This window comes from Dermacentor variabilis, chromosome 4 (assembly GCF_050947875.1).
Source record: "Dermacentor variabilis isolate Ectoservices chromosome 4, ASM5094787v1, whole genome shotgun sequence".
NCBI lineage: Eukaryota > Metazoa > Arthropoda > Arachnida > Ixodida > Ixodidae > Dermacentor > Dermacentor variabilis.
This window is the reverse complement of record NC_134571.1, coordinates 126,933,511-126,948,102: the sequence shown is the minus strand read 5'-3', so window position 1 is coordinate 126,948,102 and position 14,592 is coordinate 126,933,511. Positions and strand designations below refer to the sequence as shown.

The window sequence follows — 14,592 nt, the reverse complement described above, 5'->3', positions numbered from 1 at the left end:
TGTGCACTCTTACGCTGTCAAGACTGATGACGATTAGTGTTGGGGGACAAGATAAACCCCAAAGGGTGTACATTTCTCTAACACTCTGAGAAAAATGTACACCCTTTGGGGTTTATCTTGTCGCACAACGATAATCGTCATCCGTCTTGCCCGCGTTTCCTTTCTCTAACGCGGCGAGCCCGGTACTTCCCAGTCGCGAACGGCGCCGCGTTATCAGTGTGACGCAGCATTCTCGACAGGAAAGTAGCGAGCGCCGAGTTTTCAGGAAAGGAAACGCAAGCAAGGAAGATGACGATTATTGTTGTGGGACAAATTTACACCCCAAAGGGTGCAACCGTTTCAAGAGTGAAGAGTGAACGATAATCGCCATCTGTTTTGCCCGCGTTTCCTTTCTTTAACGCTGCGAGCCCGGTACTTCCCAGTCACGAACGGCATGCGCGTTATCAGTGTGACGCAGCATTCTCGACAGGAAAGTAGCCAGAGCCGAGTTTTCAAGAAAGGAAACGCCAGCAGGCAGATGACGATTATTGTTGTGGGACAAATACACACCCCAAAGGGTGCAACCGTTTTAAGAGTGTAGGCAAAGTTGCACCCCAAGCCACACAAGAGAATCGTCATCTGCCTTGCTTGCGTTTCCTTTCTTGAAAACACCGCGCCCGCTACAATTCCTCTCGGGAATGATATGTCATGCTGATAACGCGCATCCCGCTTGTTACTGGAAAGTACCGGGCTCGCCGCGTTAAAGAAAGGAAATGCGGACAAGGCAGATGACGATTATCGTTGTGTGGCAAAAGGGTGTAATTTTGCTTAATTAAGAGTGTGCAGCCCTACTCAGGCTAAAAAAGAAGAAGAAAAAAAAACACGCACGATGAATTCTCATAAATTTTTTGACCCCTCTTGGGAACTTTGTTTTTGTACGTCTCCGTTTTTTTGTCGTTTCCCTACTTTTCTTCCAGCAATCTTTCAATTGCCTTTTACTAATCTCCACGGTGTAGGAATATTATCTAACGTCTACTGCGGACGTGTTTACTTTCCCCCGGCTGCTCTCGCTAAACCCAAGGGTTTCAAAGAGTCCAGTGGTGTCTAAATCGACAGCTGGGCAGATATCTTCACCATAGAGTTGGTTATATCTTAACTCTGTGATCTTCACATTCTAATAAAACGTGCTACATCGTTTGCTTAGCTTTACTGCAGCAAGCACATGCTTCGTTCTTATATCTCACTTTATAGGTGCGTGTTCTAAGGCATCGTGGGGAAGAGAGAGAGAGAAACTTTATAGAATAAAATAAATTTGAGGTCCCGTGGTAGGGGCCTCTAGTCCAGGGCTTCACTGGCGTGAGCGGTTCGCTGGCCTTGGTATTCTGTTAAGAGTCCGCCTAGTGGGCTTGTCCATTTCGTCTGATGTTGAAGTGCTGATTGGATAGGCTGCACTTTAGCAGGAACCGCGAAATGGAGCACAAAATGGAGAAGACCAGTAGGTGGACGCTTACAGAATACCTCCCTTGATCTCGCTTCGAAAAGTATTGAGCTTCCCTTTGAGTTATCATAAATTGTTTCGTTCATGATTCCGTTTTTTCCTCTTAAGTAGTTACTCATGGCAGCTTTCTAAACTATCCTCGCTGTACGCCTCATGTGACAGTTACGTTATGATGGCATTCGTATTGCCATTGTGAGGAGTCGAATACGTCACTATTGTCACGTGATTATGCGTCACAACAAAAATGGCTGATTTGGGTCGCTGTCGTCTGCTTACGAAAGAAATTCTGAAGAATGAGTTGATCAATTCAATTACGTATGTGCTCGTGGATTGTGATGGTAAGTGGTAGGAACACCTCTTCTCAAACACTTGTGCCGGCAAGAATCGCGATTTGCGAAGCTTGCTAACGAAACGTCACCCGTGTCCTTGAGGTTTCGCCGGTCGTCCTTTTCCGGCAGCAATTTCGAAAGAGGTTTCATTCATCCGAGGATGAACATGCTTTTCTCCCGCTCTGATTTTTTTTTACAGGCGTCTTGTGGCGGGCAAATAATCCCATCCCTGGCTCGTCAGAAGCGCTATCTTTGCTCCGAAAACTTGTAAGTCTCGGGCCGTACGTGTACGGCGAGTTCCTAGCTGTGACAGCTCGATCGCGCTGATTGTTTCCTGCGCAGGGTAAAAAAGTGCGCTACGTGACGAACAACAGCTCGAAGTCGCGGCACGGGTACCTCAGCAAGATGCATCAGTTGAAGTTCGAGGCGAGCCTTGTAAGGCACCGAAAGTTTCGCCGCACTTTGCTCAGTGCGAATTTCGAACGGTATATATGTGTGCTTGGTTTTTTTTCCGACAGGACGAAATAATTACGGCGCCGTACTGCGTAGTGCTTTACTTGAAGCACGTGAATTTCACCGGAAAAATTTACCTCGTTGGCACCTTTGGTCTTTACGATGAACTCACCGAAGCGGGATTTACGACCCTGCCCATCGGCGTACGTACATATCGTTATATAATCCCCATTTTCGTCCGACATGAGTGCATTATTTTGATTACTTGCGCTGCTCTTGATGCCGGTTGTGCATCAAGCAGCCAGTGCAGAAAATGGAATATAACCACCACAAATTGAAATTATATAGGACTCCTGAATTTCTTATATGTCATCAGAGGTCTCGCAGTAATTGTGCATTTTTAATTGCCAATAGAAATCCTCTATAGCCTTACACTACTCCTCGCCATGCAATTTTTAATGGTCAGGATTCAAAGCCCATCGATGAACCGCGAATAAATATCACACACACGCACATGCACGCACACACACACACACACACACACACACACACACACACACACACACACACACACACACACACACACACACACACACACACACACACACACACACACACACACACACACACACACACACACACACACACACACACACACACACACACACACATGCACTAGATGTTTTCTTACTGTAATAAAATGTTACTTCCATTGGAGCATAAAGGGAATGCATTATACTAATTGACAATTTGAGCCGCTTTCAGCTGGTTCTATCCAACTGTACAGACCTAGCCTGAGAGTATCTGTCCATCTACAGGAGCATTTCGCAGCAAAAAGAAATATGTTCACTGATTTCTAAAACTTGTGGTGATGCCTATGCTAGCACACATATAGATTTGCTACCTGCAAAACCTAGAGATGCTTTCAATGAAGACTTAGATTTGTCAGGAAGCAATTTTGGGAATTGCAAGTTTCAGAGTATCTGTGATGGCGATATACCACTGCGATGCATCCATTTCAGCTACCTATATTGCAGGAATAGCTGTGTTATGTGGCTTACATGATGAATGATTAGCCCAGTAAGGCTCGCCTTGTAAATATGACAGGAAATAAAATACCAGGACATTTACGTGTTTGGCCCCACTTTACGTGTAGTTGCGATATATCTTTTAGTGTTTCACTGTTAAATGGAACACCCACTTAACTCTTCTCTAGTCAGCAGGTGCAGGGTGACTGCCATCAATTACCACTGAGATATAGCTTGATGGCTTGTAGACATTATTTTTTTATGCTGAGATAACTTTCAATAAATCTCGCAGTTGTATTGAATTTATTAATAAATAGCTGCCTTTGAAAGCAAGACCACATCACATATGAGAAACCATGCAACGTTAAAACATTGTATGTATATATCGTCTCCACATGACGTAACTCATGAATGCTACCAGCATTACTGTGGGTTCTCAACTGTCTTGCCTGAAAGAGGCTACTTTGATATTGTATTTAGTGTCATATGATGGTCTGACAGTTGAAATTAATATTTTGCTATGTCAACGCAGTTCATTTTGCTTTTGTTTTCAGCCAGAGACCACTGGTCCAGACTGGCTGAAGTTTTGTCTGGAAGAGGTGAAGATGGAGCCTGGCGTAAGATAGCAAATTCGTTTGCAGTAACTTTTGCGAGGGTGTCGTGAAGTATCTTGCAAAACATGCTTATGGTTTTTCTGAACTGGCTGCAGCTGCGTGTTCCTTCTGCTGGACAGGAAAGACCTGGGTTATTAGCACCAGCTCGTGTATGGCGCATATTGCAGTGTGATTGCTTGTGACAAAAAAACAAACATGCGAGGGTGTTGCAATGCTCTCAATTAAAGAGAGTATTTGTAAGCTGTGTGCTGTGCCACTTTTGTGTAGCCTTCTTTTTTTTCAACCTTGTAATTCCACATTTATCTTGTAGAAAATCGTACATTTACATTTTAGTTGTTCTTTTTTTGTATTCCAGCAGATTATTTCACGTTATATCCTGAGTCCTCCACTACAGAGCGCCTGATAATCATCTTATTATTGTGGCACACAGTACCCTGGAAATGTATTTGCATATTTTAGCATAATTATCTGAATAGATTGTAACAAATATTGGAAGCAGCAAAGAATATGCTTTAGTGTCAAAACTCAAACGCACTACCTGATCCGAGCTGATGAGTGCGGCTTGTCTGTGATAAGCAAAGCAGAAGATGCTGTCGCCTGGACGAGAATGACTCCTCTTTGGCGATATTGGTACTAACAGCTAGGATGAGTACAGCTCAGGCTTGGTCTTGTCAAGTAGTTAAGAGGTGAATGAACACTTAGCCCAACGTTAATCATTTCTTTGTTACTCATGGTAATTTCTGGTTTAAGGACAGACTTTACCAAATATAGGTACCTGCTGTTTTTATAACTATTTCTTTCAGGAGAGGCTAATCAAGATGCAGCTATGGCTATATCACTAGTGCTTTACTCATAAGGCCCCCTACTGTCGCATAGCTCTGTTAATTTTGATAAAAACAGCCACGTTAAGAGCAGCAAGTCAAGTGAATAAGAACCAAGGGGTTCAATTTTCTGTTACAATCACATGAAGTGAACAGACAATGAAGCCAAGGCAAGCATAATGAAGATTAACTGTTACTATTAAAAATACTGTATAAGCCTGAAGTACTGTGTAAGCCTGAATATAGGTTGAAAGTCTTTCCCGAAAAAGAACAGCTAGAGCTGCCCCTAGTCTTATATAGCAATCTTTAGACCATGGTGAGTCGTCGCCTGGCCCAGTAAAGATCAGGGGTCAACCTTAATTATTCTTTTTATACAGAAGAGAAATTAACATACATATGGGGCCTGCTATGTATACATTGGCTAGTCATTATTTGTGTGTGTGTATGTATGTACCTGAAAAAAAAATAGAAATGGTGAATAGGCTAATTTGAACATTTAGCCAATTAATTTGTCATTTGCCGTACATGCCATCACTGTTGCATAGCCCATCATTCTTAACCTAGATTCACTTCACTCTCCAGAGGATGGTAATATTCACTCATAAGAGGGGAACAGGCCCCCTCATATAGTCTGATAATAAGCTCAAATGCTTCTGATAATAACCTGAATATGTTTTCCCACAAGCTCATGGTACATGTTTTGCAATAGCATCGTAACATGGTTTCGTTGTTTAAGTTTTTACTTTGCTCATTTTGTGATGTGTTGTGTTTCCTTCTTCACTTGCAGTCAAATGCTCTTTTAGTGCTTATTTATTAAATGCAGTCTTTTGTGTTGTGTTTGTTTTCGTTTTATTTAATTGTGTTGGAAGCTTCTTTTGTATTTTGTAATTTATTTTGTTGCATTGTATTTTCTCGTTCGCTTGCTTTGTAACCATGTTTCTTATCAGTGTGCTTCTGCTTTCATTGTAGTAACTAAACCCCCTTACTTAATGCCGTTTGGGCCTGTAAGGTATATTTAAATAAATAAATTAATTAATAAGGTGTGGTAGAGAGTACATGGCCCTCCTGAGCACATCTAACTCTAAGCCTTGGTAATTACTCAGCACTATTAAATATTCTTGCATTTGCAACCGTGTAAATGTTTAATAAAGCTTTAAATGGGTGGCATGACAGCAGCTTTAAAGGGAGCCTGAGCGTATCACTGACAGTAATTGCTTCACAATATGGGGCCCTTAGTCGCTGTCCTATTGCTTGAAACCCACTGCGGTGGCTCACTAGTGATGACTTTCTGATTTCGAGAACAAGGTCATGGGTTCGATTCCTCACTGTAGTGGCCACAGCTTCATGTTAGCAGGATGCAAAGAGTGCTCCTGTACTGAGCTTTAAATGCACGTTAAAGGCCAACTGCAGCAAAATTTGGAACTGCATAGAAGGCCTAGTTTTAGACAATGCAGACATGGTGCAGCTTCCATGAAAAATTTTGCGGCTGAAATAGGACTGGATCCAAAGATGTACATTTTTTATGCTGAATCTAAAAAATATTGCTATTGTTATGCCTCGCCATTGATGACACAGAGCCCAGAATGTTGAAAACCAGTGCGACTCCTGGACACGAGCTCCGGGTTATGGCAGTACCCACAGCATGCTAAAGATCTTGAAGGCCATGGTCCGGGATGTGCATCATATCTGCTATTCATCAGACGTCCACTCAAGTGCTATTTAAAGGGTCTTGATAAGAAAATGAGATAATTGCAAGCCCTGTAGCTCTGCCAAGGTTGCTTTATTAGTATGTGCTACTTATTTATAACCAATTTAGTCGAAGTAAAATAAAAGAAAAAGAAAATTGAGGTGGTCAAAGCTAATGCGATCCTCACCCCCACCCAGTTGCGATATATCTCATAGCTCCTGCTTTGCTCTGGGACATTTAATACCATAATTCAGTCACTTTGCTGAATGAATACGTAGTATTGTCAAACTGCCCTTATTTCAGTCATTTTGATCTTTGTTGAACAGCAGCTGCCCATGTTTCTTACGCAGGTAAAAGCTGTTGTCTGTGGCTTTGATGAGCACATTAGCTTCTACAAGTGCATGAGGGCTGCGACCTACCTGAAAGACAAGGACTGCCTCTTCCTTGCCACTAACACAGACGAGACGTACCCTTGCTCCAACAAGGACATCGTTGTACCAGGTCAGTGCATATGCTAAAATATAGAAGGCGGGCAGCACAAGGCTGTTTTGCCATATGTGCATGAAACAGGCAGAAAGGGCGCAAAGGAGCCATGCTTCACTGGCTCACGAGACACACAACAATAAGTGCACATGAACGAGAAAGCACTTTCTCGTTCATGTAAGTGCTCCTGTTGTGCGTCTTGTAAACCTTTGCAGGGCTGTTTCGACCCAATAATGCATTACAACTAGCCTCAGTGCAAGCCTTGAACAAGATATTTTGTCTTTTGCCACTGCTGGGAATGGATGCAGTAGCATCAGAACTTGAGCTCGTAGGTACGACTTCACAATGCAATAAGGAATATAAAAAGAAAAAAAAAAGGACAAGAAAGAATTCATAAGGCACAGTACTGGCAGCCTACAAAAGCATAAGTTGCACGGCTGCGTTATATATCTGTTGAAGAAAATGGAAGAATAAGATGGAAAAGCAAGAAAAACGCGATACAACACTCTAAAAAAAAGATATTGTTATGCCTGCATTTCAGGTACATTGCAGTAAAACATTGACAAGAGTGCCTTTTAGCTTAACCATGAAATAGCTGATCTCTTTATTACTGTGCAGCCATTCAATTTACTTTTGATGCACCTTCAGTTGGCTTCCATGTTGGGCGTACGCTCCTCCAGAGGAACCGTGCTGTACAAAAAGCGACGTCTGCTAGAGTCGAGTGCACAGATGAAGATAATGCAGTTGGCTGCGACACAAAATGCAATTACACAGAGGCATCGAAGGTTGGGCTGCTTTGTTTTCCCTAATTTTGAACAGTAAGAAGCAGTGAAACTGCAACGCAAAGCAGCACTGTCTTGTCTTGCTTATCTGTGCCCCCCCCTGACGACTTCATATTTCTTTCTTGTGCTCTTCAAAGATGAAGAAGCAGGCATGCGGTATGTACCACACATTATGCTTTTGTAAGTGAAAAAATAATGTAAGAAAGGGAAGCACTAGGTGGTTGTGTCAGCTCTTGTATATGCTTTCAATTTATGGTTTCTTCAACATATATAACATTATTCTAATGACTGTCTGCACTTTTCAGCTGTTCAGCAAAATGTATGAGCCTCTTTTGATTTTACCTTTTTAAATCATAGGATCAATGACAATTTTTTTTAAATACATTAGGAAACTGAATAAAGGGAAAATGAGACATCCACCCGTTCGTAGCAATTGCTACAAAGGAAACCCATACGGGTTTCTCGAAAGAAAAGCCTCATAGTTGAAAAAAAATTCGTCCTGGTCTGGGACTCGAACCCGGGACCACCGCCTTTCCGGGGCAGCCGCTCTGCCATCTCAGCTAACCAGGCGGCTAGCAGATGGCAGGGCGAAGTCAAATTTGTCGACAACACGAAGCAAAGGCAAGAGTTTGACGTAGAAGTTCTGCGGAAACCCGCAAGGTGGAAAGAAGCAATGAATAAAGGGAAAATGAGATATCCACCCGTTCGTAGCAATTGCTACAAAGGAAACCCATACGGGTTCCTCGAAAGAAAAGCCTCATAGTTGAAGAAAAATTCGTCCTGGTCCGGGACTCGAACCCAGGACCACCGCCTTTCCGGGGCAGCCGCTCTACCATCTGAGCTAACCAGGCAGCTAGCAGATGGCCCATTCGTAGCAATTGCTACGAACGGGTGGATGTCTCATTTTCCCTTTATTCATTGCTTCTTTCCACCTTGCGGGTTTCCGCAGAACTACTACGTCAAACATTAGAAAACTGATTTAAGCTTTCTTCTTTTTTTTCCTTTTCACAAGAGAAACCATCCTCTGCTCAGCTTGAAGACTGCTCCTTCAGTTCTTGTTGCATTTGTCATTTTCTCGTACTCTGTAATCTTGAGAAGTAAAGCTTTGATCAGAGATGCCATATCAAGGACTCTCCAGTGTCGCATTGCACTTCCCAGAAATGGAGGCTCGAAAATTTAGAACGAATCTTACTGGAATAGTGTTCTGGCTATGTTGGCTTACACTGGCTACTCAAAGCAGCTGCTAGTTTGTCACTACATGCATGGGCTCCCAAAGGCTAGCAGGAAGTAGTATGGTCGCAGTAGCCTTACACCATATATAGTCATAAATGAATAAAAAATAATTTGTACTTTGATATAAAGTTTAAATATTTGATTGGTATCTCCTATCTCGAATATTCATATGATTGCTGATGTTTTATCATATATAACCACAATGACTTGCGCTACAAATGAATGATTTATAGATTCTTACAGTTATACTTATCAAAGCTTCTGTTATGGCTGATTAGTTGGTGCCCTTCTATATCAGCTCACTATCTAATAATTTGTAACTAAGTGCTTATCACTTGTTATAGTCATAATTTATGACTTGTGGTGCAGTGTTATGCAACACTTTTTATTAATGAAAAGCCTTTGTACAGTTACTTTGACTCAAATCTTTTGTGTTTTGCAGGCTCGGGCTCTATGCTAGCAGCAGTCTCCACGGCCGCTATGCGCAAGCCCGTAGTTCTCGGAAAACCAGAGCAGCACATGGTCGATTGCATCAAGTACAGCTGCCCGGACCTGGTGCCTGCAAAAACACTCATGATTGGAGACAGGTAATATTTCTGCAAAACACTGCGACTTACTTCTGTGTATTCCATCAGTTCTCTAAATAGCAATGCGTGCATCAACAGGGTCCTCCAACAGTGCTTTGTCTTTGAGCACACTTTCAAATGGGTGGCAGTATGTGTGCCAGAACACGGTATACTACAGTACGCAGTATCTGAAGTGCTCTTAGCAACAAATGAAATGACACAGATGAGTGCAAACATACAAAAAGGGTATTTATTGCCTTTATGCGACAATGCCAGATAGCTGATATAAGTACAAGAAATAATCCCCACTGGAAGCCGCTGAGCAATTCAGGAAGTTCAACTCGCTAAACAAGGCTACTGCACAAATGTTCACTCATGTTGGCCGCCAATCAAGGCGGCTGGCGGTATCCCATCGAAGAGGAGGAGCGAGCAAGTTCCTCTTGCACCAGCATCAGAACACTTGCTACCATCTTAACACTTGCGCCGTCTCCCGCCGTAACTATAATACCTTCTCCCACTGTTGTGTGTGTGTCGTGCAGGGAAGGCAACTGCTGGGGGACACAAGAGAGTTGAGTGTCCCCACAAGTGAAACGGTCATTTGCTAGGCTGCTCTGTTGAGCGTGCCAAATCCTTGCTGCTGATCAACTTTCACTGTTATCCTTTGCCAAGCAGAGCTTTAAAAATGGGTGTGCCTGCCAATCTTCACAGCTGCTGTAAACTGTGGTGGAAACGTAACCATTGACTGTTAGCTAGCTTTTCTTTTCTAATTGCTGTTTATGTTGTCTTGGCTTGGAGGGTGGTTGCTAATGTGCTGTCAGCTGAATCTGATAAGCAGAAGGGGTTGCACTGCTCAACCACAAGTGCAGGGAATCGGAAGAACAGCCAAGTAAATAAAGGTCTCAGCACTGTGTGTTTTGCATGTACTTGCACATTCTTGGCTGTTTTCAACTCCACAATGTAGCAGACTGCCTATGGACTAGCTGGCCGGCTGTAAACAAAAATTGGCCAGGCACACTCTTGCGAAAGGTTTATTGACTGTGGTTTCTTGGAAACCATTGAGTTCTGTAGGGTTGCCGCTGTGCTTCTTATCAGGTCTGCGTTCATCATACTGGTTTTATAAGGCCTGCGTCTTCTTTCCCCCTCAAATTCTGTGCGCAGTAAAATTTTGACTACAATAGTACAACAGTTGTCCAAGTGAAGCACAATTGAGATAGAAGGAGTCATGCATATGATGTTTTCCTTCATAAAGTGCGTGTCTACATACAGCAAAGCGATGTGCTTTTTTGACGTGTAGGTCTCATTGCACCATTGCACGAGAATAATTGGGAGGAAACAAGAGGCTCAATTCTTTTTGACAGGGGATGTGCAAAATTATGCAAAATTATGCACATGTAGTTTCACTCACACAAGATAATGGATGTTGCCTTGAAAATGGAAATATAGCAGGAGCACACAAACTGGTGCTGTTATTCTTGCAACCATCCTTTCTGTGCTACATACTCTCTGCATGCAAGCCTAACATCTGCTCGAGGGTACTGTGTGTGGGCATTCGGCCATCTTGTGTAGGGCAACCTGATAATGTGTAAAAGCCTACTTCCAGTATTTCTCATATTGCCTTAGAAGATGGAAAGCATGAGGCAATATAACCGTGTTTTTTTTAAATTTGAAACATAGATTAAGAAAAAGGGAGGCGAAACTTGAATAATAGACAACTTCAATTGCTACCGGTGTGAGCTGAACCCACAATCTTCACATGATGCATGCAATGCTCTACCAAGAACTGTGGTAGTGGCTCTACCCGTCTGCCCCCCGTCCACTTTCTTGGTATTTATGTACGAATCCTCGCCCTGGGAGTGCTAGCCAATGCCACCTCATGGCCATGGCAGCAGATGTGGAACACATTTTTGGCATTTAATTTCTCTTCACCCTGTTAAAAATCTTTTCTTTTAACTTTGAAAATTTTATCACTCAAATCAGTGGCTACCTGATGAACGGTCTGGGCTGAAAAAATCGAATATATATATATTCGAGTCCCAGCCGTTCGTATCAGCAGCCCGAGCTCGGGTCTCGCGCCGCAGCGGTGGCCAGTCGCACAGCGCCACATGCGTGTTCCCCACTACAATATATATATATATATATTTGAGCTAAGCCTGAGGCAATACTGTGCATGAGAAATTCAATGTGTGAGCAAGCTTACGCAAACATTCCCTTGTACATTTCAGTAGCAAAATTGGAAATGAGCTTCAAGTAATGCTTCCTATTAGAAGTGGCAGAGCCAACAACCCTTTTCATTGCACACGCAGTCACTTATCGTGAATTCCAATGCATACTCGTCTGGTGGGCAGTAACTAATTAATTTAGGGCAGGATTTTTCCCAGTGTGGTCTTGGCTTCTCAAATTTGGCCAACCCTGTGGGAATGGTTTTGATGTGAAGGCCTGGAAAAAACATTTTCCATCAATACTTTTTTACCTAATGCATTATCTCAAGTATTTACTCCTAATGAATTGAATGAAACATTCTGATTGTGTTGGCTTGAATGCAATTTTGTGTTCTATTTAAGAGCCGACCATACTCTACAAAGACATGGAAATGTGCGCGCAGAACCTTAATGTTCCTTGCACACCTTGGGGTGTTTAGGCATATGAGGGGGCCCCTCTAGAGATGTGCCACAGGTGTTTGCCGAAAGAGCAGGCACACTGTTTGATGATGCATTTGTGGTCACCTATCAATCATAAATCGCACCGTCCACATTAGTTCAGATGAAACGTGTGAAACAGAACTGATGTTCAACATCAACACCTTGACTTCCGGCACGAAGCATGACTTTTCATCTTTAGGATGGTACGTGCAAGATGCCAACACACACGCTTACTCCTCCTGTCCTTAGCACTGTTTCCTGTAAATATCTTGCCTAATTTAACTAGACAAGTGAACATGCCAAGTGGGATGTCGAGTGATACAAATCAAAATGTGCGATCTTGTTGCAATATTTTAGCGAAAACAAAGGAGTGATAAGCACACAGTCTTCATTTCTTCAAAATATTCAAGTCTATGAAATTCATTATAACCTTATATTTTTAAAAAGGCCGTGACATGGTTGTCCAACCATTTTCATTTTATCACTACAACTGAGAGTATGGGCCAGTATGGTTATACACACCCACATAAAACTCGAATTTGCCTCTGGGTCCATCCCACTGACTGCAACCTCCATTTTGGATGGCTTCTGTGACGTCAAGAAGTGTGGGGCCACTGCTGCGTCGTCTGCTCCGAAATATTCCCAAACCAAGTCTGCTCTGCGCCAAACTCCTTGCTCCGCGCACTCTGGCACCTAGCAGACAGTGCAGCAAGGGTGTCGTCGCTGCATTGAGACGGCGAACACCTGTTGACATTTTCGTGCTGACCGCTAAAGCACTCATACAAAAATAAAATCACACAGAATGCACCTACTTTTGTCTCTTGTCAGTGTTGCCAGACTGCTGTAAGGTTTTTCTAGCACATCAACATGCTCAGATATTGTCCACTTGCTGTGAGATGCATACAGTTTAGCATACATGCATAATTCAAGCCGAAAAATTTGGTGTCATGGCCCTTTCAAGAAACTATCTGACATTTAAATGTATAGGAACTCCATTTCACTCAGTGTAATCATTTCACTGGTTACACAATGTTACAATAATTATTGTTAAGTTACCTCTACTGGGGTTTGCTATGAGGCATGTGGGTTCTGTGATAATGCACTGCCTGCAGGATCAGTTCCCATTACAAACCATATTAAAACTCATTCGAGGATTCATACCGTGCACTCCTATCAGGATCAGCCCACCGGGTTGTCACCTTTGATTACACAGTCCCCAGGATGGGCCCAGTTTTACCTGTTTACGTGTCCAGACAGCCGTCCGCACACTATGGGAGTAAGAGGCAAAGAAAGTTTCACTTTATTATACACGCTTGAGACGGTTCTGAATAGCGTGTAAGTAGGTCAAAGGTGTCCCCAGTGGGTAAAAATTTGAGAAACTCTAGCCTCAGAGATCTTTGTCAAATGTGCAGCAAGATGACCCTGTGTTCAAGACTGAAATTAGTGCCTGGCATTCTGCCATTGGCTTGTGATGTCATGAAAACTGAAATAACCCAGTAAAGAAAGAAAAAGCCTGAAGAATATATAGCTGAAATTTTGACAATGGGACCACTTTTAAGTGAAAAGTAACCTGGTTGGCACACACTGATCAGTGTATCGGTGTATCTGCAGGCTGAACACGGACATCCTTATGGGATGTCGAGCTGGCATGAAGACACTGCTTGTGGGCTCTGGCATCCATCACCTGGACGATGTGCGCAAGCTGGTGTCCGAAGGGAAGCACAACGAACTACCAGACTTCTTTGTGCCAAAACTAGGCGACATTTTGGAAATGCTGGCGTAGGCATCCATTTGGCTGGGTGACAAAGAAGGCAAAATTTTGGCTGTGGAGTCACTCAGGAGAGTAATTTATAGACGTTACATATGCCATATATATACAGCATAAACCCTGTTGTACCATATGTACATAGGGTGGAAATGCACCAGTGACCTTTATTCGAAGCATCCCCCTCCCCAACCCCTCGAGATTGTGTTGGCCTTGTTTCCCTCCACTTCTAGTGGCAGCCAGTAAAAGTAAGTTAGAAGGTGTTTGAAGTTTTCTTTGCTGGTGTGGATGGTTAGTATTTGCTGGGTGCGCACCAAATTTTATGATTTGTACAAAAGTTCAATCTTAGAACAAAGGTTCAAAGTAAATCATTCGGGAGTGGAGCACAGTAGTGTTGAAAGAGAAGGCTTGGGATAGTGGTGCTGGTTGCTCACCCAAGAATTTAGAATGAGTGCGCTTATAATGACTGCTTCTTTCTTTAAACAGGGAGGTGGAATGTGCCACCATGCTCAAGCTTACGGTATTCACACTCCTAATGCCTTTTTAGTTATCTGGGCGCCAGACGTTTACACCATGCTGTGTGGCAGAGCTCTTTCCTAAGTGTATCAGATTCAATTTCTGTCCGAGTGTAACACATGTTAGCAGGCTTTAGATTCAGGTGGTGTTTATGGTAAAATGTTGCTTAAGATTTTGCAAAGTTTTGTTATCTGAATGT

At 42.9% G+C, this 14,592-nt stretch overlaps 1 protein-coding gene across 1 annotated transcript; it reads left to right on the top strand.

Annotated features, from left to right (window-relative positions):
* Positions 1-1,677: 1,677 nt before the first annotated feature.
* LOC142579730 (glycerol-3-phosphate phosphatase-like) lies at positions 1,678-14,140 on the top strand. Its single transcript, XM_075690238.1, has 8 exons — positions 1,678-1,815; positions 2,006-2,073; positions 2,149-2,241; positions 2,325-2,462; positions 3,842-3,904; positions 6,760-6,910; positions 9,350-9,494; positions 13,724-14,140. Exons 1-8 carry the CDS (start codon positions 1,722-1,724, stop codon positions 13,893-13,895), a joined length of 924 nt encoding a protein of 307 aa, XP_075546353.1. The 5' UTR covers positions 1,678-1,721; the 3' UTR covers positions 13,896-14,140.
* The last annotated feature ends 452 nt before the right edge of the window (positions 14,141-14,592 follow it).

Excerpts from the sequence above, each read along its gene's own strand:
- LOC142579730 (XM_075690238.1), top strand. The coding sequence starts at position 1,722 with ATGGCTGATTTGGGTCGCTGTCGTCTGCTTACGAAAGAAATTCTGAAG. Across the intron at positions 2,074-2,148 it reads TATCTTTGCTCCGAAAACTT|GGTAAAAAAGTGCGCTACGT; the intron begins GTAAGTCTCGGG and ends TTTCCTGCGCAG. Across the intron at positions 2,242-2,324 it reads TGAAGTTCGAGGCGAGCCTT|GACGAAATAATTACGGCGCC; the intron begins GTAAGGCACCGA and ends TTTTTCCGACAG.